This window comes from Microtus ochrogaster, unplaced genomic scaffold, assembly GCF_000317375.1.
Source record: "Microtus ochrogaster isolate Prairie Vole_2 unplaced genomic scaffold, MicOch1.0 UNK19, whole genome shotgun sequence".
NCBI lineage: Eukaryota > Metazoa > Chordata > Mammalia > Rodentia > Cricetidae > Microtus > Microtus ochrogaster.
Window position 1 is genome coordinate 1254302 of NW_004949117.1, and position 22965 is coordinate 1277266.

General features: G+C 39.4%; 1 protein-coding gene across 1 annotated transcript in view; it reads right to left on the bottom strand.

The window, feature by feature from the left end:
• The window catches only part of Pkhd1l1 (PKHD1 like 1), a 125782-nt gene extending 108159 nt beyond the window's left edge, over positions 1–17623 (bottom strand). The window contains exons 1-8 of the mRNA XM_013353909.1: positions 17510–17623; positions 15546–15635; positions 8203–8347; positions 7162–7270; positions 5338–5395; positions 3993–4086; positions 685–738; positions 123–196 (exon numbers count right to left, since the gene is read on the bottom strand). Coding sequence (XP_013209363.1) covers positions 123–196; positions 685–738; positions 3993–4086; positions 5338–5395; positions 7162–7270; positions 8203–8347; positions 15546–15635; positions 17510–17582 — 697 coding nt within the window. The 5' untranslated portion in view covers positions 17583–17623. The remainder of the gene's footprint in view (positions 1–122; positions 197–684; positions 739–3992; positions 4087–5337; positions 5396–7161; positions 7271–8202; positions 8348–15545; positions 15636–17509) is intronic.
• Positions 17624–22965: the final 5342 nt, after the last annotated feature.

Sequence of the window (22965 nt, forward strand, 5' to 3'; positions counted from 1 at the left end):
AAGAAGAAGACAGAAATCACGTCATATGTAAACTTTAGAAAAAAACCCAAGTGATAGATTTGAGGGGAAAATAAATAAACCAGGGAAGAGCCAGGCTTGGCAAGAGGAAGGCTAACGCTTACCAATGTAAGTCCCTGTTGTCTTACATGTCACAGACCCTGTATCTCCACTGGGATGATCGAGTTTTAGACCATACCTAGCAAAGTAAGTATGTTCACATTAAGGCTCTTATTGACTATTTAGATACTGTTATTTCCTAAAAACATCTCTTTATATCACAGTGCGTATATTGCTGCTATTGCTGCAACTAAAATTTCAGCAAAATGAATCATTTCTCAGACTTTATTGGAGATATTTCAATCAAATGCATTTGTCACTGAAATAGCTTATGATTAATTGTGGTATTTTTGTTGAGGCTGCTTTTAAGGCATTTCAAATGCTATATCAAGTGCAACAATGATGTCATAAAGTTATCTCTTAGTAGAAATAAGAACCTAAATAGTATGTTACATTAGCGACATATATTTGTGTATAAGGAAAAGGCCAGTTATAAATGAATACTAATTTATTACATAAAAGGTAATTATTACAACCCATATAGCTATGCATTATTGCTAATAATTACTACTTAAAAGTATTATATTTATATGGATTTTTATTTTAAAAATTACTTTAATTACTTACAAATCATCAGAATGTGGCAGAAGGAGTTCACAGGGCATTCCTCCAATATAAGTTCTGTACAAATATTTTGCATTAGAAAAAAAATCAAGTCAAATTTAATAAATTTAAAATTCTACTCTTTTTACTAAAATCAATGGCTACCTTATTTTTTCCTCGGTTGCTTATTTTTCATCACTCACTCCTTAAACATCTATTCATCATCCCTATGTGTCAGTTCTTTCTCTTGGCACGAAGACAAATCTGTGAATGTGAGATTTCTCTATGCTTTTGTGACAGACAATTTTCTGGGAAAAATCACTAAATATAGTAATCATAACACTTTTGGTATAATTTAAGTGTAAAACAAAATAGGGACTTCTCCAATGAAAGTTTAATCAAGTCAAATAAGATGTATTTTTGTAAGTTTAAGATGTAGAAATCGAACATCAGAATACCCGATGTCATCACCAAATGATTTTGGAGGCTCACAGTTGACAAGGGTCCTACTATATCAGAATTGATGGTTTGTAGCATCAGAACATGTCACCCAGCTTGTGTGAACTGAATCCCAAGCTGCTCAGAGATGTGAACTATAAGTGTTGATGACTTCTATTAGAAGGAAACACTGATATTTTAAAATGGACTTTTGTACACAGTCCTTTTTTTCATTTTCTTAAATCAAAATATAATTACATAAATTTCCCCATTCTCTTTTCTCCCTCAGGCCCCTTCTATGTCCTATTCCCACTGCATCCTTCCGAGTTTATGACAACTTTGTTATTGTCTCTCTCTCACACACACATGAATATGTATGTTTTATTTAAACTTTACATTAGGCTTCTTAAAATAAAAAAAATATTATTCCCATTGGAGAGCTCTGTCAACTCAAATTCTCCTTTTAACCTTCTGTTTTATTCCAACTAAATAACAAACATCAGCTAACATAGGCTCTGATTAGACAGATTTACCCATTGTGATCATGCTATAATTTAATACTTATCATCCTCCTATTTTCTTCCAATTACTGATGAAGACACTGAGACAGAGATGTGAAGTAGCTTGTCCACATCTAGCTAGTAAGGGATACAGTAAGGATTCAAATCACGTGTTCTGTGTTCTCACATGTGCTAACTCCCCTGGATAGAAAAAGTATATGTCGGCCGGGCGATGGTGGCGCACGCCTTTAATCCCAGCACTCGGGAGGCTGAGGCAGGCGGATCTCTGTGAGCTCGAGACCAGCTTGGTCTACAGAGCGAGTTCCAGGACAGGCTCCAAAGCCACAGAGAAACCCTGTCTCGAAAAACCAAAAAAAAAAAAAAAAAAAAAAAAAAAAAAAAAGTATATGTCTAAAATAGCAGGGCTGGAGAGATAGCTCAGAGGTTAAGAGCGTTGCCTGCTCTTCCAAAGGTCCTGAGTTCAATTCCCAGCAACCACGTGGTGGCTCACAACCATCTGTAATGGGGCCTGGTGCCCTCTGATGGCCTGCAGACATACAATACACACAGACAGAATATTGTATACATAATAAATGAATAAATAAAAAGAGCACTCTGCTTGACTAGATACAGATACAGATTAGAATTTTGCTTATTGAAACTTCTAGGTCAACAACTTGTGAACAGGGGCAAGTTCCTCAACTCATTTGAGTGTCTTTTATGATTTGTACCTAGACCAGATTGGGAAATTTGGCAGAAAGGACAAGGCCTGACAGGTAGAAGATCTTCTGATTTTGTCCCTACAGCAGAGACTCTTTGCAACTCAGGTAGAATCAGTCAGTGTCTTGGGAGCCCCAGTGTCATCATCAGCAAGGTGCCCATGAGGTCACTAAGTGTGTAAGAATTCTCATCGTCTTAGTAGGTGAAAGGTCCTCTACTTCTGCCTGTCACCTCTCAAGGTTTCCAGATGACAAGAGTCAGGTCCCTTCTGAAGGATTTTATGATTTCAGAAAACAGTTTTCATTGATTTCCTGGTAGGGCACAGAAATAAATTCTGATGGTAGGGAGAGGAATCTCTTCTCAATCTTGGTTTCATTTATTATTGCGTATGTGTGTGTAACATGCATACATGAGGCCTCTCACAGGCTGGAGCTTGCGTGCTTGCATGTGGAGGTCAGAGTTCCATGGACTCTGAGGATTAAACTCAGAGAGATGAGCTTGTTTGCAAACACTTTGACCTGCTGAAGTCACCATTTTGGTGACTCAGAATCTCACTTTGAAGCTTATAGTTTCCATTCTTAGACTCATTATAGGAAAAGGCAAGTGAGGAAATTCTAACAGTAGTAATATAAGGCATCCATAATGCTCAATTATGCTGAAGCAGACACTCTTTACTTACACTAAATTGTGCACATAAAACATTTCTCTCGTAATTATTTTCCTCTGTATACATATTCATTATAAATGATTGCAAAACATTATATACTACCCTGATTTAATTGTGAGTTCTGGCTCACAATATGCTGGATAAATCATTTTGATTTCATTTAGTATAAATTTTTACATTGCTTGTTTGGAAAAGTGTATAGTGTGTGTGTGTGTGAGTGTGTGTGTGTGTGTGTGTGTGTGTGTATGATCTATAACCTTTTTAGTACTTAACAAATCTTTTAACTGCTGTATAAATTGTAAATTGAGTTCATCCATTTATCTCTCTGGTACAAGTATTCAGTAGGCAGGAAGCAGCCTAAAAACAACCTGATGGCGTCCACTTCCTTAGGAAAGAAACGGACACCTTTCAGGCTTTTAAGAAAGGGCTGAGATAACCCCACTTATGCCACAGGAAAACTCTCCCGCGACAGCAAAGATCTCCAGTCCAAAAGGGGGTGGCAGTTTTTGGACTAACCAGTGCTATCTCATCTGGCCAAGAGTTGGTAAACAAAGCAACCAGGACTAAAGCTCTCGCTGCTCATGAGCTGTTGACTATGCCTACTTCCTATACTCTTCCCCTGTTTCAAAGTGTGGTAGAAAAATGTAGATTGTGTTAGAAGCCTTAGATTCTATTACTGATCTTGACTGAGCTATCCATTTCCAGGACTTAGGTATGTTCACATATGTAAAATGTAGCTGCATAAGGAATACGATTCTCTATTAATGAAGTTCCGAGGCTATCCTGTAATTATTACCGACTTTGCTTTCAGAGAGAAAGAAGTCATATCAGACCAGAAAAGAAGGAGCCAACTGTAGTCTGGTTCTCTTCCTCTAGGACTGAAATTATGACTACTTCCATCTAGTTGTAGTTGGCTTTTATACCACCAAGACTCCAGTACATTTAGGATATCCTGTCTCCTCTGTAAGTTATAGGACTATTGCAATATTTCCACAGTAAAAGATTACCTCAAAATCCTGACATTTCTTCCATTTGAGCTCAGTGCAATATTACTTCCATAGACGTCCGTGAAGAGCCGGCCTTGAATAGTTATTAACGTTCCTAAAAGCAACACAAAACAAAACAAATCCTCAAATTGATTCTGGTTGAGAGTACCTGTCTGTACATTTCATTCCAAAACATTATAGATTTTCCCAATAAAACAGAACCGAGACATCTATATTGATTTCTCAACACTATTTTCAGCATTGCTTTGAAATAGCTAAAAATACAATAAAACATGAGAACATCGCTAAGGAGTCCTAGATTAATGCGCTGTAAAATGAACAACAGGATGAATTCTTTAGTAAATATTAGTTGAGTCAATATTTAGCTTGCTTGAAAAGAAAAAAGTCTCACATTACTCCAAATGTTAAAAATGTAACTTAGATAAAACAATATAAAAATGAAATTAAAAAATCCTGAAAACTAGGTAGAAATTTTATGTCCTATTATATAATCAGGATGTAATGTCTTCCCCAGGAAGGAAAAAAAGACATTAAAATTTATAGACTTAATGAAGAAAATTACTTCACAGAAAAACTATTAATGAAAATTTAAAGCAAATTATAAATTCAAAGTATGTTTCCTACCCATATGACAAATACAAACATCTAATATCATTGAAACAAAGAAAGCATGACTACCATTAAATTTAAGTAAGACCCTGGCATGGTAGTCACATCTGGGCCTGCACCACAAGAGAACTGTTGTGAATTCAGGTCCAGCCTGGTCTACAAAGTGAGTTTCAGGCTAACCAAGGGTACATAGCAAGGTCTTGTCTCAATTTTTCGAAAACCAAATAAATGAACAAAATTTAAAAGAAGACAACGAAAAAAAAATCTTAAATAAATGTGGTGGTAGACATCAAAGACAGGGGAAGATTTAAATTCAGGGCTTTTTTTAGCAGTTTTTTTTTTTAATCAAACTTTTTGAAACTGTCACTATGTATCAGCTAAGTCCTGCCTTTATCTCTAGAGTTATAGGTATATGCAACCTGTACCTGCCACAAAATTCTTGACAACAATTAGGACTTCCATTAGTCCAGGCTGAAGAAAAGCACATTCTCACATATTTCTACAAGATTATAAACTGATAAGATCACATTATCAAAAGAACACTAGATACTAGCTCAATCTCTGACAAAGAAAACACATTATTAGTGATTAAGATTCAACCTTTGAACATAATTTTAAGTTAGCCATTATTATTATAATCAGAAAAATAATATTTATAAATTAACTATACTTCTGTATGCTAAAAATAAATCAATTGCCACAAGTCCCAACACGGTTCAATTGCCATAGAACAGACCTGGAGTCCCAGCTAAAGGTGTGATGCTTCTTATTGTTGGGGTTCTAAAACCTTTTGCCTGTAAAATATTAATAACCATGTCAGCTAGCATTCTTACCTCTATTTTGATCCTAATTTCACAATTCTGTTTTCTGTATCAGTTTTATTTCAACATTACCCATAATCTGACTGTCAAAATAGCTTTTCATATAGAAAATGAAGTTTGGGACATTTTCTGCTTTTTTTCAAGATCTTTATCCTCTAAAAATTGACTGGAATTTCCTAATATTTGTAGTCTGGAATTTAAAAAGTCAGTCATGTCTTTGTAAACAGTATAAGCGAAACCACAACAATAACCGTCCAGTAAAGTCTTTCAGGAGTGGACAAAATACATTTTTAAGATTTACTTCTAAAGAAAAATAAGAAGCAAAGTATATTTCAAAACATCAAAATGAAACATAGAAAGAGCTCAGCAAGGCTAAGTCACCATGCAACACCGGTGTAATTCTTAAGAATGACAGGGAGGTCATCAGTATGACATAAACTCCAGTCCCTGGGACAACAGCCCCCAAAGGCGCCTGTGTTCCAGTCTGTGAGTCCATCGGGATATACACAGATGGCTAAGTGGACTGAAGATTGCTAAGTAGCTGGCCTTGAAGTGACGTTGGAAGCAAAGTGAAAGAGACGTAAGGAACCATTAGACCATCTTTGCTGGTTTCGAGACAGTGGGAGAAGACCAGGAGCTAAGGGATGTGGACAGCATACAGGAGCAAGAAAAGTCAAGGAAACATGTTCTCCCTCTAGTCTCCGGAAAGAATACCCCTCATAGGCACCTTGCCAACTTAGCCCCACACCGGACTTGTGATCTACAGGAACAAATGCTTAACGTTTCAGACATGCTTGAGTACATGCATGAAGGGGAGAGAGTCAATAGTCCAAATTGATATATTAAGCTCAACCCACCTGTTAGTCATGTGATTACATGTAAGTAATAGAATCCTTCTGTGCATCAACTTTAGAGACAATAATATGAGCATCCGAAAGTGACATTGTTATATCAACAAAAAGTTTATAATCACTAAACACTTATAACACAGCCAGACATACAGTAAATGATGCATTATTTTGAATAATTACATTGAATTATATTGATTAATATATTATTAACCAAATAAACATGTCCATTTCTTTTTGCAAAGCAAAATCAAAGATGGCTAATAAAAAAGACAAATACTAGTGTGCAAAAAAGTTAATATTGATTATATAAATAGCAGAGCTAAAGGACAGATTGGTCATCCTAAGTAGCATTGAGACATCTCGGTACTCAATAATAAACAACTTGAAACCTAAGTGGAATTTTAAAGAATGTATAAGACAATAATTGAAGAAACATATTTTCCTAAATGTCATTATTTATAAAAACCTGAACTGGCGGGGCGAATATGTTCCTTTAGGCTCATTACATTTGGCAATTATATAGAAGGAAGACACGTTAACATTACTATTTAAAACAGGGAGGGGGGTAACTCCCTTAAAAGAAGAAAGGAGAAAATCAAACCAAGGGCAGAATTTAGAAGGAGGGGAATAAATGATCAGCAGGAAAATGAGTTGAGGATGTGAGCATTTAATTCATTGATAAATGTAGTGTTAAGGAGGAAGAAACAAAGCAGCAGTAAATGAGGTTAAGTTATTATGGAAGTCAATTAAAATAGAAAATTACATTTCGCTACTTGTTAATATATCTGTTAATGTGGAAATGGATAACAATCTATAAAAACTAAAAAAGGTTCGATTTTGTGAGAAAGACACAAGCTCAATTATCAGCGATGAAACGATCCCACATACACTGAAGCTGCAGGCTCGGCTGCTGGCCAGTCCTCGGCAGGTGTTGTTTTCTGCAATGGGCACCCCATTCACACTGACTCTGACGGTGTAGGTATCTTCTGGCATTGCTCTGGGAAAGACGTGAAGAACACACGAGACACACAGTGACTTCTCCCAGCATATAGTAATAATGAGAACTACTGTTTTAGTTGTCTTCATGGTTAATCAAGCTTCAGATCCTCAGTGATCTACTACTAAGTTCCACTTTTATATTGTAAAAAGCATTCTTTCTAAATCACCCTATATTGCAAATTACAATACCATATAACAAATGTTTATTGTGGGTACGCATATGGGTTTGTGTTAAAAAGTAAAATAAATGGTATCACATCCAGCAATAATAATCATGTTAAGTGTGCCATCTTGGTAGACTCAGTGACTCCATGCTACGCATTTCAAAAGCTGTTACCAAGGTCTCTCTTAAAAGTTTCTACAGCCCCCACACAGTCAACAAGCCTAATGCAGACAACATCCTTCTGAACATGTGTTTGAGTCCGTACTAGAAGTCGCATTTTAAAATGATTTAATGCTCCACTAAATTATTAATAATGCTGATCAATTTGAGGTGCTAGCAAAGAACTTGAAATGTCACCATACAAAATTATCACCTTTAATTGTAGTAAATATATGAATATTTGAATAAGGTCAGTTAACCTGAACAGGAATGCATGATTTGAATATTTTGAGACACATCATTACTAACTATGAATAGCAGCCATTCACGTCTTAGAAGAGTCCAGAAATGATAAAATATGATAGTGCCAACAACAGCAGAATGAGCGCAGGGTATATATTTATAATGTCATCATGTATAAAGAGCATTACAATTGACCATAATAAGGGTATAAACTAATATCAGCATCATGAAATCAAATACAATGACTGTTAACTGTTAACTATTACTTGTAATAGGCAGAGTGACCAAACTGCTAAAATACCAATATACATAACTGATTTCTGACATGATGAAAATAATGCTATTAAAGGCATGTTTAAACAGACCTAGTATAGCATGTAATTTGAGTTGAATGGCTTGAATCTTTTTCCACATCACAAGTAATTGACCGGAAAGACGAAACTAATTGCACATGGTTTCCCAATTCAGTATTGTCGGCTCCATAGTTGAACTGATTTGCTTGAGAAAAGCCTGCAAGAGTAATGAAACCATTATTAATGGCATTCTATTTCTTGAGCTCTAACAGTCATAACCTAATATTGAACCATTCGTAATGTAATAATGAACAGTGCTGAAGGAAGAAGTTAAATTCATTTCATACTTATCCCCATATTAATACTCTGGGAGCATAAGTATTAGTCTTGAATTAACTTATTCATGAACATTTTTGTTCGATACACATAAGGTGGAGAGAGAGGTCACACTTTCATTTATATACTCTACAACCCTATAGAATGAAGCTTCCTGTGGGCATGCACTATATAAGTTTCAGGGCTCTACTTGATTTCATCAGAAAAGCCATTTGAGGCAACAAAGATGTGGGACCTTTGAGGAAGAGACAGGCACAGAGTGAGCCAAAGTGTATAGACGCCTATTTGCTGAAGTTGTGATTAGAAAGAAAAGGGAGAACAAGAGAGTGTAAAGCCAGCCCCTTCCAAAGCACAGAGTAGACACTATTCCTTATTCTACACAAAACCACTATGCTGTTTTCCTTTTCTTTTCTTTTCTTTTCTTTTTTTCTAATGAAGGGTATCCTACATCCCAGACAGGCCTTGAGCTCCTGATTCTCATTATAGATGCCTCTCAGCCTTACCCAGTTTCCCAGTGATCAGGGTGACAACAACCTTCAGCTCTAGGTGGTCAGAAATCTTAAATGCCTTCTTTTTTAATGAATTACAGTGCTACAGTTACCCTGTCACAGTTATCCCTAGATATGGGAGCCAAGAGATATGCGCCCCCAAATACCATAAATTCCAGATACACTCCTTCCCGTTACGATGAAGCAAAACATCATTACCTCTCTGTGATAAGCAGAATGAATTATCTCAGTCATGAACTCAGAATGCTTGATGACATCAAGCTAATGAGTGGTACTGGCTCTTTCCACACAGTTTAGGTCAAAACCTACGTTGTAATCCCTAAGAGAAGCATTTCCTACCTAGGAACTTGGACAGCAAGTTCAAGTCCAGCATAACCTAAGATTTCTCTGTTCCTGACAGAAATGGCATTCAGTGATTGCTTTGGTGAAAAACAATGCCTCTTTCCCCCCATGTACAGCCTCCATCACAGGGCTGTTTTCCACAGACCTATTGCACAAGTCTTGAGCTAGCCAAGGAGAGAAGCTGGTGTCTTGAGTCACGGAATCAGCCTGCATGTTCCACTCCCCTGTGAGGACGCCCCCTTATGAGAGTTAGTGTGAGACATAGATTTGCCTACTTTGCTCTCAGTGCTCATTTCTAAGAATTCCTTGTTCTGATCTTTCATTGCTTTTCCTTTTAGACCCTGTATCAGCTACTCCCTTGGAGCCATGCACAGATATCCCTTAATGCTGAGCCACTCCCTTCTGCATGTGAAGTCACTGGCTGTATGATCTTCACAGCTCAAACTACCAGGGAAGTTGGCAGGGGAGACAAACATTGGCAGTGGCTTTGTGGTATCTGGACTGAAATCAGAAGTGATTGGTGTTATGTGACAGAGATGCAGGAGGCATATCGTGAAGATGGTCGTGGGAACTTTTCAGAGGGTGGAAGGCCTATGAATATCTGAAAGAAATGCCTCTCAGGCAGAGGGAAGAGAATGTATCCAGGCAGGGGTCAGATCATGTTTGTAGAACCAAGTAATGGAAGCTATGGTTGGGGAAGTCTAAGTATGAAAATGAAGAGGATGGAAAGCAGGGCAAGTGTTTAGATCATTTCGAGGATCAGTGGCCTTTCTAGATTCACTGCTATTCTGACCATGAACTTCTCATCAAATGATAGAAAATGTTTGGATTAGCAACTTGTCTAAAAGCAATAAGCACAGAAGACAGAGCTTGCTAACATTTACTATAAAAGGAGCCAGAGAACTTGGACTAGAGCTGGATATGGCAGGCAGACAGAGTAAGGAGCCTAGTGATGTTTCTTTAACATTATTTTCAGGTAGACAAAATGAGAATGTATCGTCAGGCTGATGGAGATAATGAAACTGATCCCAGAAATCGGCTAGTGCAAAATAGCAGAAACTTAGTTTAATCTTATTTATTTAGTTTAATCTTACACGGTAATGAGAAAGTATAGATAGGAGTAATTAAAGATAGACTAAGTAGTTTATGATGTACAAACTCTTTTAAGATGTTAAATAATATTAACAAAAATAAACCTAAGAGGCAGTTACTGTCATTCTAGTATAAAGGTAAATCATGTACACTTATGGAATTATCTAAGGTACAATTGTTTTATAAATTTAATTTCCTACCATTTTGTCTACATTGCTTAAAATCCAAAATTGTTAAATTTTGAATTTAAAATTGTTAAATTTTGAATAAGTATACTTAAGAATATTTTCCTAAAAATATCAAAGCACTTTGAAATACTAGTATGACGAAATTTTTGACTCATAGTGAGTTTGAAATTACCAAAATTTTAATGCATATTTATAAGCTGTTTCCATCTCATAACATAATTACCTTCAGAGCAGTAACTTAATACCAATGAACACCCTGGTAGGCCAATAAACTTTAATTCCTGTGTATAGTACTACTTATCATATAAATGACACTGTGACATAAATATCCTGTTTACTATTAATTAATTTTAGGAAATCGTAGGTAAGTCTAGGAAGTTATGGTGTGACTCACTGTCAAATTCCTGGACATTTTCATTGTTCTACAAAGGCCCACTAGGTCGCACATATGCCATGCTGCCTGGTTGAACACAGGACTAGAGCAAGACTTCATTGTGACAGATGCCCCTCCCACCCCACACTCCTGCCTCCGGCTCAGATAATGCCACCTGCCCTGCGAGAGGGTGTTTTTCAATGGATGAGTCCAGGCTTCAGTCTGTGAGGTCCTGGGCTGGAGTCCCAGTGTCGGCACTTCCTGCCTGGTTGACTTTAAACAAACCTCTAAGCTTTCTTGTTCTCCTCATCAGAAAACCCCCCATCATCTCTGCTGTTGGATGGTCAGATTGCTAAGCAGTGCTGTATAGTACTTAACTTGATAGTGGCTCAATACCATCTGACCTAGGGGTGCTTTAATTGCCTGCTGTCCTCATGGAAACTCTAACATTTAGGTCCAGCATTCATATCTCTTGTAAAAATAACACAGGATCTGACCAGCACTGTTGTCACCAATTCTAGCTTCCACCATCCTCTATTGTTCAATTCTTCTCCCCATCTTTTCTTTCATGGGCAATAAAAGTAAGAAAACTCAGCAAAGGATAGAGACCTTATTCCTCAGAATGGAAACCCGAATCAGAAAATGTATCCGGCATAGATTCACCAAAAAAAAAAAAATAATAATAATAATACATTTATAAATCTTCCATATGAAAGATACTACCATATAATTTGAAGTTTTAAGACTATCAAGGCAGTAAGTAATAAAATAGAGTCATGAAAAAAATCCTTAAAAAGCCCAAGACAAGCACTTGAGAACCCAATCTTTTTCTTTGCCAACTTCTGCTTATCTTTGGGGTTCACATTGAGTTCACGGCACGCAGGAGGGCTGCTGGAAACTAAAGAATGGAATATTTTACTTGTGATATGCCTCAGGATGTGACACATGTGTTTGTTTTTATATTGGGTACATGCTGCATTGGTGATATTCTCACACAGGTCTGCACTCTGGCTTCTGCAGACAAGTACAACATTCAATAATAAAACTATCCAATGACAATATCGGTTTTACCTTGGGAGTACCTATAATATCAAGCATGAATGTGTGAAGTTTTCCAAGGAAAACCAATGAGAAAATATGAAGAAATTAACAAGTTATTTAAACATTTTAATTATACATTTTTTGACTTGAAAAAAGAGATTAATGGGACTGGAGAGATTGTTCAGAAGCTAAGAGCATTAACTGTTCTTCTGAAGGACCTGGGTTTGAGTCCTAGAACACACATGGCAGCTCACAACCACCTGTCACTCAATTCCATAGGGTCTCACACCCTCTCTGACTTCCATAGAAACAGGGCATGCATGTGGTGCACAGACATGCTTGTCAACCAGGTGAAATAAAAAGAAAAACATAAATAAAAAGAAATGCTGAAAAAGTAGAGAATATGTCTGATATTAAATTAACTCAGGGAGTAAAAAGGAGTACAAACAGATTATTTGGTAGAATTAATTCTAAGTATAATTCTAAATAAACCATTGGATAAAAAGCTGACGCCTCTGGAAGTTTTCCACAGTGCAGATTACAGGAAGGGTTGGATGTACCCTGGAAACAGAGAGGATGAGGCTTCGGATGGAAAATCCTGACATGTTGATGTGCTTTTCTTTTCTTTTCTTTTTTGAAGAAAAGCTGGAGACAGGCATTGCCAGGTACACAGGCTGGGTCCGCTGATAGCAGCAATCCAGCAGTTACACCCATGCTGTTATCGTGGAAAAACGGCAGTGCTGTTCAAACTGGCCGTTGTCATGAAGTGCAGGCTGTTTTGGTTTCTCTAGCTTACAAAGCTGGCATGAGAGTGAGATGTCCTTAAATGTTGTAAAACCAAGGGGAGGAAAGATTCAGAGGAATAGGTGGGAGGAAAAAACCAAGCCTGTAAGTACAGAAGAACAGAAGTAAAACAATGAGTAGAGCTTAGAGAATGTAACAGACACCTGGGTTCTGTTCCACAGCCCTGTGAAGCTGGGAAATGATACCTGGTTGACTGATGAGAAAGCAGCAATCACAGAATTAACTTGCTGCAATGTAAAGTCCAATTAAAAGACAGTTGGACTGGACCAAAATGTGTGTCTTTTCCAAAATACTGTAAAGTGTCTATGATTGAGCGCTTCAACACAATGTGTCTGCCAGCTACTGTCATAGAGAAACAGAAAAAGTAACCAAGGTTTCCCTCATCTAACCAACTTCTTAACACAGAGACTTGATAGCAAAGCCAACCAAACAATATAAAGTATGCCCCGAAAGCAACACAATCAACACAGCATTAGTTAGCCACAGAGAGTTACTGAAAAGAAAACAAACAAACAAACAAAAAAAACCCTTTTTTAAATTTTACATACCAATCCCAGTTCTCCCTCCCTCCCCAACTCATACTCCCCCCCCACCTTCTCCCCACCCCACCCCCATCCACTCCTCAGAGACATGAGGCCTTCCCTGGGGAGTCAACAAAGTCTGCCACATCACTTTGAGGCAGGATCAGGCTTTCCCCTGGATCTAGGCTGAGCAAGGTATCCCTCCACAGGCAATGGGCTCCAAAAAGCCAGTTTGTATACTAGGGATAAATCCTGATCCCACTTTCCACGGACCTACAAACTGCCCAAGCCACACAACTGTAGGGTCCGGGGCTATCCTTGTTCCTGAGGTTCATCTTGAGGACAGTTTCTGGTCAGCTAACTAAAGCATTCAGTTTGTTCCTGTGCTCCTTCTGCCCAGCCTGGTGATTAGCTGTAGGGCATTGTTGACTCCATCTTTGGTATGGTAATTTCCCACCTGCCTGGGTAGAAATCCTTGTGCTACAGCTAGGTCTATAGGGATTTCCCGAAGGTTGAATAAACCGCTTTCAGCTGATCTCCTTTCGAATGACCCAGGTCTCTGTGTGTGTTCTTTCAATCTCCAGGCCCCTCCCTGCCCTGCCTACAGTACAGTGGCCCGCGAACTGTACCGAGGCTGTAACACAAAATCGGGTGTTACACACAACTGTCACACAGAGGGCCTAGTTTGGTCCTATGCAGGTTCCCCGCTGTCAGTCTGGAGTCACAGAGAGAATTATTAAAGCAGAGAAAGGGAAAAGATGTAAAGATGAGGATGCTGGTGTCTCCAGTTCAAATGGGACCTGACTCATCTATAAACTGTGCCAAAAGTCTTTAGATACCAGGGATCACAAGGAAAAGAAAAAGTATATCTTAACACCTTATACTTCATTACTGAGAAGTCTAACTCTGATTGCCTCAAGGGTCACCAGAGGGCAAAGATGACAGCTGAGGGACCGTGTCTTTGACAACATTTGAAAACAGTCCCCACCAGACATGCTCTGACTCTGGGTAGCTAAGCTAGCCGTGGCTCCTGTGCCAGGAGTTCGGGTTTGGAGACAAAAGGCAATGCTGGGGTGTTTGCTTTGCTTCATTTTAACTCGAACTTTCTTCTTGTGGCATTTAAATTTATGATGAAACCTAACAGCTGCCAACATGACAGCATTTTACAATATGAATTAGATAAGATTAAGATGTCTTAAAATCTTTAACAAATACGGTTTCCCATTCCTAACTGCACACAAAAAGGGGGGGGCAGTTAAATAAATGTATTGCTCACCCTTCAGGAATATAATCTGCTTTAATCATATCATTGAGGTACTGAATTTTATAGAAGTGTTAAATGTAATAAAATACATTTTAATGTATATGATAATAAGTATTTCGGTATGTCAATTCTGACTCCAAAGGTTTATTGGTTAAAGATCAAATAGAAGATTTTGCTAATGTTTCTTTTTTTTTTTTTAAAGTGCTTCTTTCATGTCCTTCAAACATTCCTAAGTGTCTGAGTAGCGGTGCCACTGTTATTACAAAGGCCTGGTGGCTGATGGACCATCTATTTATTTCATGCTAGGAGGAAGTGCACTTTAAATCTATCTCCCTTCTATCCTTTCCTTCTGAGACCAGGCAAGGCACAGGCGTCATACATAACTCATGTCTTGATGCAGCATGTGATAGGGCTTGGGTGGCAGCGGGAGGGAGCCCACGGTTGGCGTCCTGCTACCTATCTTCCATCTTCCACCAACATTCCATTTCTATCCCAACATCCGGCCTCTCCACCCGCGGCCTGTTACATTCAAACTCTGACAGAGGAAAATCACCAGACCTTGAGGAGCAAGGGAAAGAACTGGAGCTCACTTTGACCATTAAATCCAGATCTTTTAATGTCAAATAAGTCACTGTAATTAGAGTCCAGGTGACCAAGCTGACAATAATGTGGTGTTGCTGTTTGTTGTTTGTTTGTTTGTTTTGCTATCAAGGAGGAAGATTTTAACCACGTCGGTCAAGTACAGAAACTATACTAGTGGTATGTGCTTTGTGTTAAGGGTTACTTTACACATAAAACTCTGAGAGGGGATGAGTACCCACCTAGAATGTATGAAGTCCTGAGTTATGTGGAATATTAAAGTGGAACCCCAGTACCACACAATTTAAAAATGAAGATACCCCAGTCTTTGATGTTTGCATGAAGGATAACACGGGGCAACCATACCTTCTCCCTTGATCGTCAGTCTAGTTGCTCCATTTATGCTGCCGTATTTAGGTATAACTTCTGTCACTTTGGGGATTGTCTCAGAGCCATCTGAAAGACGCACGAAGATGGTAGTTGTGAATCAATCATGAGCTCATTTCAAACACCGCATTTCCCACTCGTATTGTAAGATGGGAATGAAGGTGACTAATGCCCAAACCGGGATTCAAATACTTAAGTAACACTCACTGGCCTTGGGTGAAGAACTTTTGGGGTTGACAAAGAGGAAGAATTACATAACCATTCTCAACATTCACACATACCGTATTATAACACACTTGTAAACCTGTAATTACATGTCATGTTCCACTAGCTACAGATCCAGAACCACACACAGCAGCTTACAAACACAGGCAGCACCTGCCCGGAGAACCAGACTGCTGTCAAGCACGGAAGTGCAGTGATAAGGAGGTGCAAAGACAAACGCTGCCTTACAAAGAGAAAGTGTGCCCTGTCAGTTTAGGAATGACAGACTGTTCCTACAGCCTAACAGTGTCCTAAGGAAGCTGAGTGCTTAGTGGAAAGACCACTAATCCTCTCACCAAACTAGGCTAGCTTCCTGCGGATTGGGAAGAGAGCATTAGAACCTGCTCCCCCAAAGTCTAGGTTAGTACAAAATGACGAACAACTCAGGGCTCTGGGTGCCTTGGAAAAAACATTTTACTCACACTTCTGGGATCACACTAGTTTCTAGACAGGGATCCCTCTGCTGTATCTCAAAGGGCAAATGTGAGCTAGTGAGCCTGGATCTACCATCAAGAAATAGGAGGAAGGTTCTAATAGAAGGAGTTGCGGGACCAGCAGAGCAAGCCAGACGTTTCTCTGGAGAACTGCTCAAACTTTTTTTTTTTTTTTTTTAGCATGAATTAGAAATACTGTGAGTGGTGGCCAGAAGTGTTTTATTTTTTGCTTAGAGTGGCATTTTAAACTAGAAGCAAAAACAATTTATCAGAGTAAATAGAAAATCTTAAGACACGAAAACAGAAATTATTGCTTTGAAATGGATGCTCGGAAATGAAACGTTAAGGAAATTATGATTGTCTAGTTCATTAGGGTCTAAAAACATGGAGCATGGACTTGATTTACGGCAGCCGTAGCTCGTCAGTATAACAGGAGGCCAAAGGAGGCTCCAGCGCCGAGACCCAAGGTCTGTGAGCTTCAGGTTAGCATAGATCTTGAGTTTGCCACGTATTGCGGTGTGTTCCTACTTTCTGTGCCTGCCGCAGAGAGCCGAGAGAGGATCTGCACGGAGCGGAGGGATCCTATCTCCAGACCTTGCGGCCTTCTCTCTCTCAAATTCCTCCTCTCCTTACCTCAGAGCTCAAGTCCAATTTCTTATCACTTTCTCCCCAGCCCTCTCCTGGGGATTGCTTTGAGGATTCTGGGCAGCTTACCCTGAATTTGACTGACACCCATCACAAGGACCTATTCCTGGCTTCCTGGGACTAGACTTCCCTTTCATAGGGAAAGAGATCCAAGAAGATGGAGTCAGGGGGATGATTCAGGTGGGGCCTACCAACTGTGGCTCACCCATCACCTAGCAGCTTTTCTAGCCTCTTTTTAACTGTGTCAATTTGAAGGGAGGTGAGGGACTTCCTCAGTTCAGACCCCAGCACTGATAACATTTGGAAGAGTTTTTTGTTTGGTGTTTGTTTTGTTTTGTTTTTTGGGGTTTTTTTTTGTTGTTGTTGTTTTTGTTTTTTTAGCTAGCCCTACCGGTGTGGTGTCTTTCTCTGGACCCCACCTCTGTCTCAGCCTCTCTCAGTGCTGTCTCTGTACCAGGTCAGAAGGCTCCTGTTAGGCCTTCCTCCAGGACTCCAGGTTCCCAGGAGTGCCTCTGCCCAGGGCAGACGGCAGGTGGTCCCGCCTCTGTGACCCGTGGAGCTGGATGTCTGGATTGGCTGCCTACCTTCTCGACTGCTTACCTTTGCTGGCGTCTGCTGCACACCGAAACAGCCCCAAGAGAAACCAGGTCCCCGAGAGCCACAGGTGTCCCATGGCCAAGCCGGTGCTGCGAAGTCTGCACCAGCCGCTGGCTCGCAGCAGCCTCCTGCGGTGAAACTTGGCTCCAGACGCTGCTCAGGCGCACGGGACTCGCCCCAGAAGCCAAGAAGAACTTGGCCAACACAGGACCGCCCCGCCCCGCCCCCAGCTTGCCCGCTGTGCCTTTATGATCACACACACACACACACACACACACACACACACACACACACACACACACACACACACACACCCCACTTTCCCATTATTTACCCCACCTTAAATTCTGGAGTTATATATTTTTAGTTACATCTTTATTTGCCTGTCTGCCTTCTTATTAATCGTCCAAGATATGTTAATTATAAGACCAGCTAATACACAAACCCCACTCTCTTTCACACAGGATAGCTGTACTGATAGCTCAAAGTTTCCCAAAGCCCGTGTCTACAGCAGAGCAGACAGAACTCACAATTGAAAACGTCCTTGTTAGTACTGGCCCCACTGTCCTAGGAGACTGCGGAGAGTGACTTTAAGCAGTTTGCTCAGGGATATGAGCCTATTGGAGGGAGGGCTTAGCGCTGTTGCCAGAGTCGACACAGCCTGCTTTTTCTACCCAGAGCCTCCAGAGGCAGATCTCTGCAGAGGGGCTGAAGGGATAGCAGGCGCTGCTGCCCTGGGCTTCAGGGTGCCAGGTAGCAGAAGAATGAGCCATCAGTGCCCACCTCTGGACTTTGTGAATCTCACAACTACAAAACACTCCTCGGGGCAACTATAGAATCTACACTGTCCTTAATACTCTAACCTTGACTGTCCACCTCCTCCCTGTACTCCACACATCCTGCTTGTCAAGGTACCTGCACCTGACAGGATGCTTAAGGGAGCTGACTACGGACCGAGAACTAACTAAAAGACAGGGTGGACGGGTTTGTTTGAAAAAGGAGAATAACCGAATAATGTGTTATTCCATGTTGGGGAATGTTCACGTGTTAGAACTGCATGCTGCAGCATTTAGGATTGCAGCATCATCATGCCTAGAACTAATCTCATGTGTTTGACCAAAGAAAATATGTAAAAAGAAACGCGAATGGCGATTAAATAAAATCTAGAATTTTTCAATAATTTCAGAATTTAGGGATCCATATGCTTTCCCGTTCTGAAAATTGTAATTTTCAAAATTCTCCTAAGTAGAGCATTTCAAATTCTCTGTTATTATTTTCACTTTTCACTCTTTTGGGAAGAAATACTTTTCTTTCAGTACATGCCCCCGCTTGTGCACCCTCAAAACCTGTTCTTACCCACCTTAGTGCTTCATCAACATCCCTTTTATCTCCTGATGAGTGCCCTCTCCTCTTGCCCACTTTTCCTAGAAATAGGCACAATTTTCATTATGTAAAGACTAAAAATAATGTGTGTGTGGGGGGGGGTGGTGGTGCATGTAATTGTGTGTGTGTGTGTGTGTGTGTGTGTGTGTGTGTTCCTGACAGTGTCTTACTATACATCTTGGGCTAGCCTCAAACTCTGGATCCCCCTCTCTCCGCATTTCTAAGGGATGCAATTACAGGCCTGTGCCACCAGGCACACCCAGCTAGACCTTTATCTTTAAAAAGAAATTATGGTAGAATGCCAAACTTGTGTTTTTACAGTTCTCGAAATAGCTTTCAACATGAATAAACTCTCTGTCCAAGGCCACTGCTCATAGTATTCATGTACACCAAGAGGCAGTTTGTGTTCCAAGTTCTGTCCCAAGTGCTTGAAGGATGGGGGACAGGTAGAATTTAGAGGGACGCTCGACAAATAAAGCAGCCATGTATTTAATTTTGCAAGAAATATATAGGTATAATTTGAATTCAAGATAATAGCAACCCTTCTTTTCTCCTCCTCTGCGTATTTATATCTGACGAAATGCACTGTTTAAGATATAACCTATACTAAAATTTTTCATATCATATCTGAAATTCAAATTTAACGCGTGTTTGTCTTATTATTTACCAATGGCAACTCCAAAATTAATAAGATAAATTCCTTGTTGTTTAGCATCTGAGGCACTCTTGGTATCAAGCTGAGCCTTCAGCAATAACATTCATTATTCAGGTCATTCCATAGCTCTAGGAGATCTCTGCAAACTGACCTTCAGATTACTGCGGTAGCTACTGTGAGCAGTTAGTAGACACACCAGGGGTCCTCCGCGCACATACATTCTGACCTAGGAAATCCCATTCTCTGAACAGACTTCCCTTCCTGGCCATCCCTCTCTCTGGTATTCTTTCTGAATGTCTGCATTGCTGTGGCTTAGCTCACGCCACAGGGCACTCTTTTATAGACGCAGGGAGTAAGCAGGAAACCAACAGCAAGCAAAGTGAAACTTAGTATGAGATTTTTTTTTATTCATGGAATTGTTTGATTCCTTTAGATGATTCGGTTTTAAAGTTAACCTGAATAAAACTTTGAGAGGTTTACCTAAACTATAATTTTTTACAGATACTTTCGTGCTATGCTTTGTGGAATTAAATCCGGAAACCCTTTCATGCTGTGCAAATACTTTACCTCTGAGGTCCATCCCCAGCCTTTCAGACGCTTTTGAGTTTACAAAATAAAATAGATTTGAGGATGAAGCTAAGCGATGCTAGAAGAATATTAAAATGCTCTCGGTATTAAAATTATGAAAATGATGCTGGAAGAAATTATAAAAAGATTGGAAAAACAGTTGAAAGCATTGGTCCTTGTATCCAGAAGCTATGACTTCTAATAAGGGGTCACTGGGGGAGACACGCTCTCCTGCAGAAATGATGTTTATGGTTAACAACAGAAAGGAAAACTGTGCTGCATTCCGGGTATCAGCAGAGTGATACGAGATTTATTTTTACTAAATGTATTTGTCCTTAGCGTTTAATGGTTTTAAGATTTCTTTTCTTTCTCCCCCAGCTCCTGCAGTGAAGGAGAGGTAGGCCATGTGGAGAAAGAATCCAGGGTTCAGCTTGTGGTAGCTAAGTGCTTTGCCATTCAGCTATGTACTCAGCACTGATTTCTGTTTGCTTGCTTGATTTTAAATCTGAGAAAGCCTTGCTAAGTTGCCTGGACTGACCTAGAACTCACTTTGTAGTCCAGATAGGCCTTCAAAATGTGCGATGCTCTTGCCTTAGCCTCCTGAAGAGCTAGGATTACTGGCCTCCATCACCAAGGCCAGCTTTTACAGTTCTTCTAAAACTTTTTAGACAATATAGTCTAAAAAGTTGCATATAGTATCCACTACTTAATATACAATATTGATTACTTCAACTGTATTTTATTTTTTAACATCTTAAAATTTACATGTATTTGTTTGCATGAATGTTCATGTGTGGGCACGGGTACTTGTGCCGCAACGAGTATTTGGCATACGGAAGGCAACTTTCAGTGGTCAGCTCCTCCTTTCTCCCTTGTGAGATCCAGGGGTCAAACTCAGAGCCTTAGACTTGGTGATAAGTGCCTGTACTCTCTGAGACATCTTTCTGGACCTATTGTGTCCTTATTTTACATTTCTACTTAACGAAGACTAATTACCTGATCCATTACAGTTGTCTTTTCTACTGGGCCTCTCTTTCATCAACACTAGCCTTTTTAACAGCTCAAGTGTGTATGTGTACATGTAATTATGTGTGTATGCGCGGAAATATGTTTGCATGTATATTGCCATATACGTGCATGATGCATATGTGATATCAGTATTACTGATTCATTTTATATATAATAATATGTATCCCAACTAAAAAATCCTATTAAAAACAAATATTTCCACCTTGACAAATTGGTCACTCAAATACATCCTCTAGATCATTTGGCTAATTGGCTTTAAGAAAGTTAATTTTTTTTTAAAGGTAATTAGCCTCCTTTCTTCTCATGCTTGACTTCTTGAAGATCCAAGCACTATACTTGGCATATATAAATTTTTAATAAGCTTCTGTGCAATGAATGAGCATCTTTAACTGATTTTCCCTTTTTAAATGGTACTTATTTCTATGATAAATAAACTCCATGAGGTAAAATCACACAAGGGAGAGTCTTAATCCTGAATTTTCAAAATAATTTGAGTGGGTAATGTGGCAATAAATAAATGTAACCTAATGAAAATTCATGTAACTAAAGGGTCTCCTAGGGTCCAAAAATGTGTCTATGTGGCTTATGACTAAAACTGTATACATCCTCAAACTCTTTTGTAATGTAGAGCCATCATAGGGCAGGAGCATGAGAAGGCACAAAAGCAAACCCTAACCATGATGCCATGTATTTCCTTTTTAAGATTAAACAAAACAAAACAACAGAAATTCCAGCTCTAACAAATCCTTGCCTGCAGGGCTGGGCCGTGGGCACCTGAGTGTTGCGGTTTCCTGTGTAGTTTAGATCTGTCCTGAGTCCTTCACAGTCTGAGGCAGAGGCTCCTTGTTCTCACTATGCATGCTGTGTGCGCACTGCACATCGTGCTGCTGTCCTTCTTAACTGTGTGCTGAGACACAGGGACATTAAAACCCGATCTCGTGACTCTAAAACAAGCAGAAAGTGAAAGGGGTTGGTAAAAGATTGTATGGAAGCAGAGGGAATGGAGCACCCACCTGTGAGTGTTTGACTTAATCTTGAAAACCAGCTGAGTGCTGAGGCCCGACTTTACAACCAGACTTACCTGTGAGGATGAGCAGAATGAACTACCTACAAAACAGTAGTTCGCTTTTAGCAAATATTTAACATTAGGGACAATAAGAATATAGATATGCCTTTAAATTTTCCATACTTACAGAGAGGCTGTATTCTTGCAATAGACAATACGTGAGGAAAATGTGCAGAATATCTAACAATTGTATTCAACACCTGGAAAGAGTTGAAGTCTTATACAGTGTGTTAAAGTCACACATAACTGGAATTAAGTAAAATTCCTAACTCTCTAAGAAGATACATAGCCTAATCATTGTCAAATACATTTGACTATTAAGCCAATTGTTAATGTTAAAGTCATTTATTCTTGCTAAAAATTACAAAGAAATAGAGATGTTGTAGTTTATTAATTTATAGAAGGGTAAACTTTCTTTTTTTTTTTTTTTTTGGTTTTTCGAGGCAGGGTTTCTCTTGGGGTTTTTTTGGAGCCTGTCCTGGAACTAGCTCTTGTAGACCAGGCTGGTCTCGAACTCACAGAGATCCACCTGCCTCTGCCTCCTGAGTGCTGGGATTAAAGGCGTGCGCCAGCACCGCCTAGCGGCAAACTTTCTTCAGTTTACTGATTTATCCCCTTCAAATACTTTTTGCATTTTGTATACTGTAAGGAGGGGCATTTGATTGTGATTATTATTCCACAAACAAAGTATGTTATCTTCATTTGTTTGCTTGTTCCTTCTGTGGTGGTGTATATTAAACTCAAGCCCCACCCAGCCAG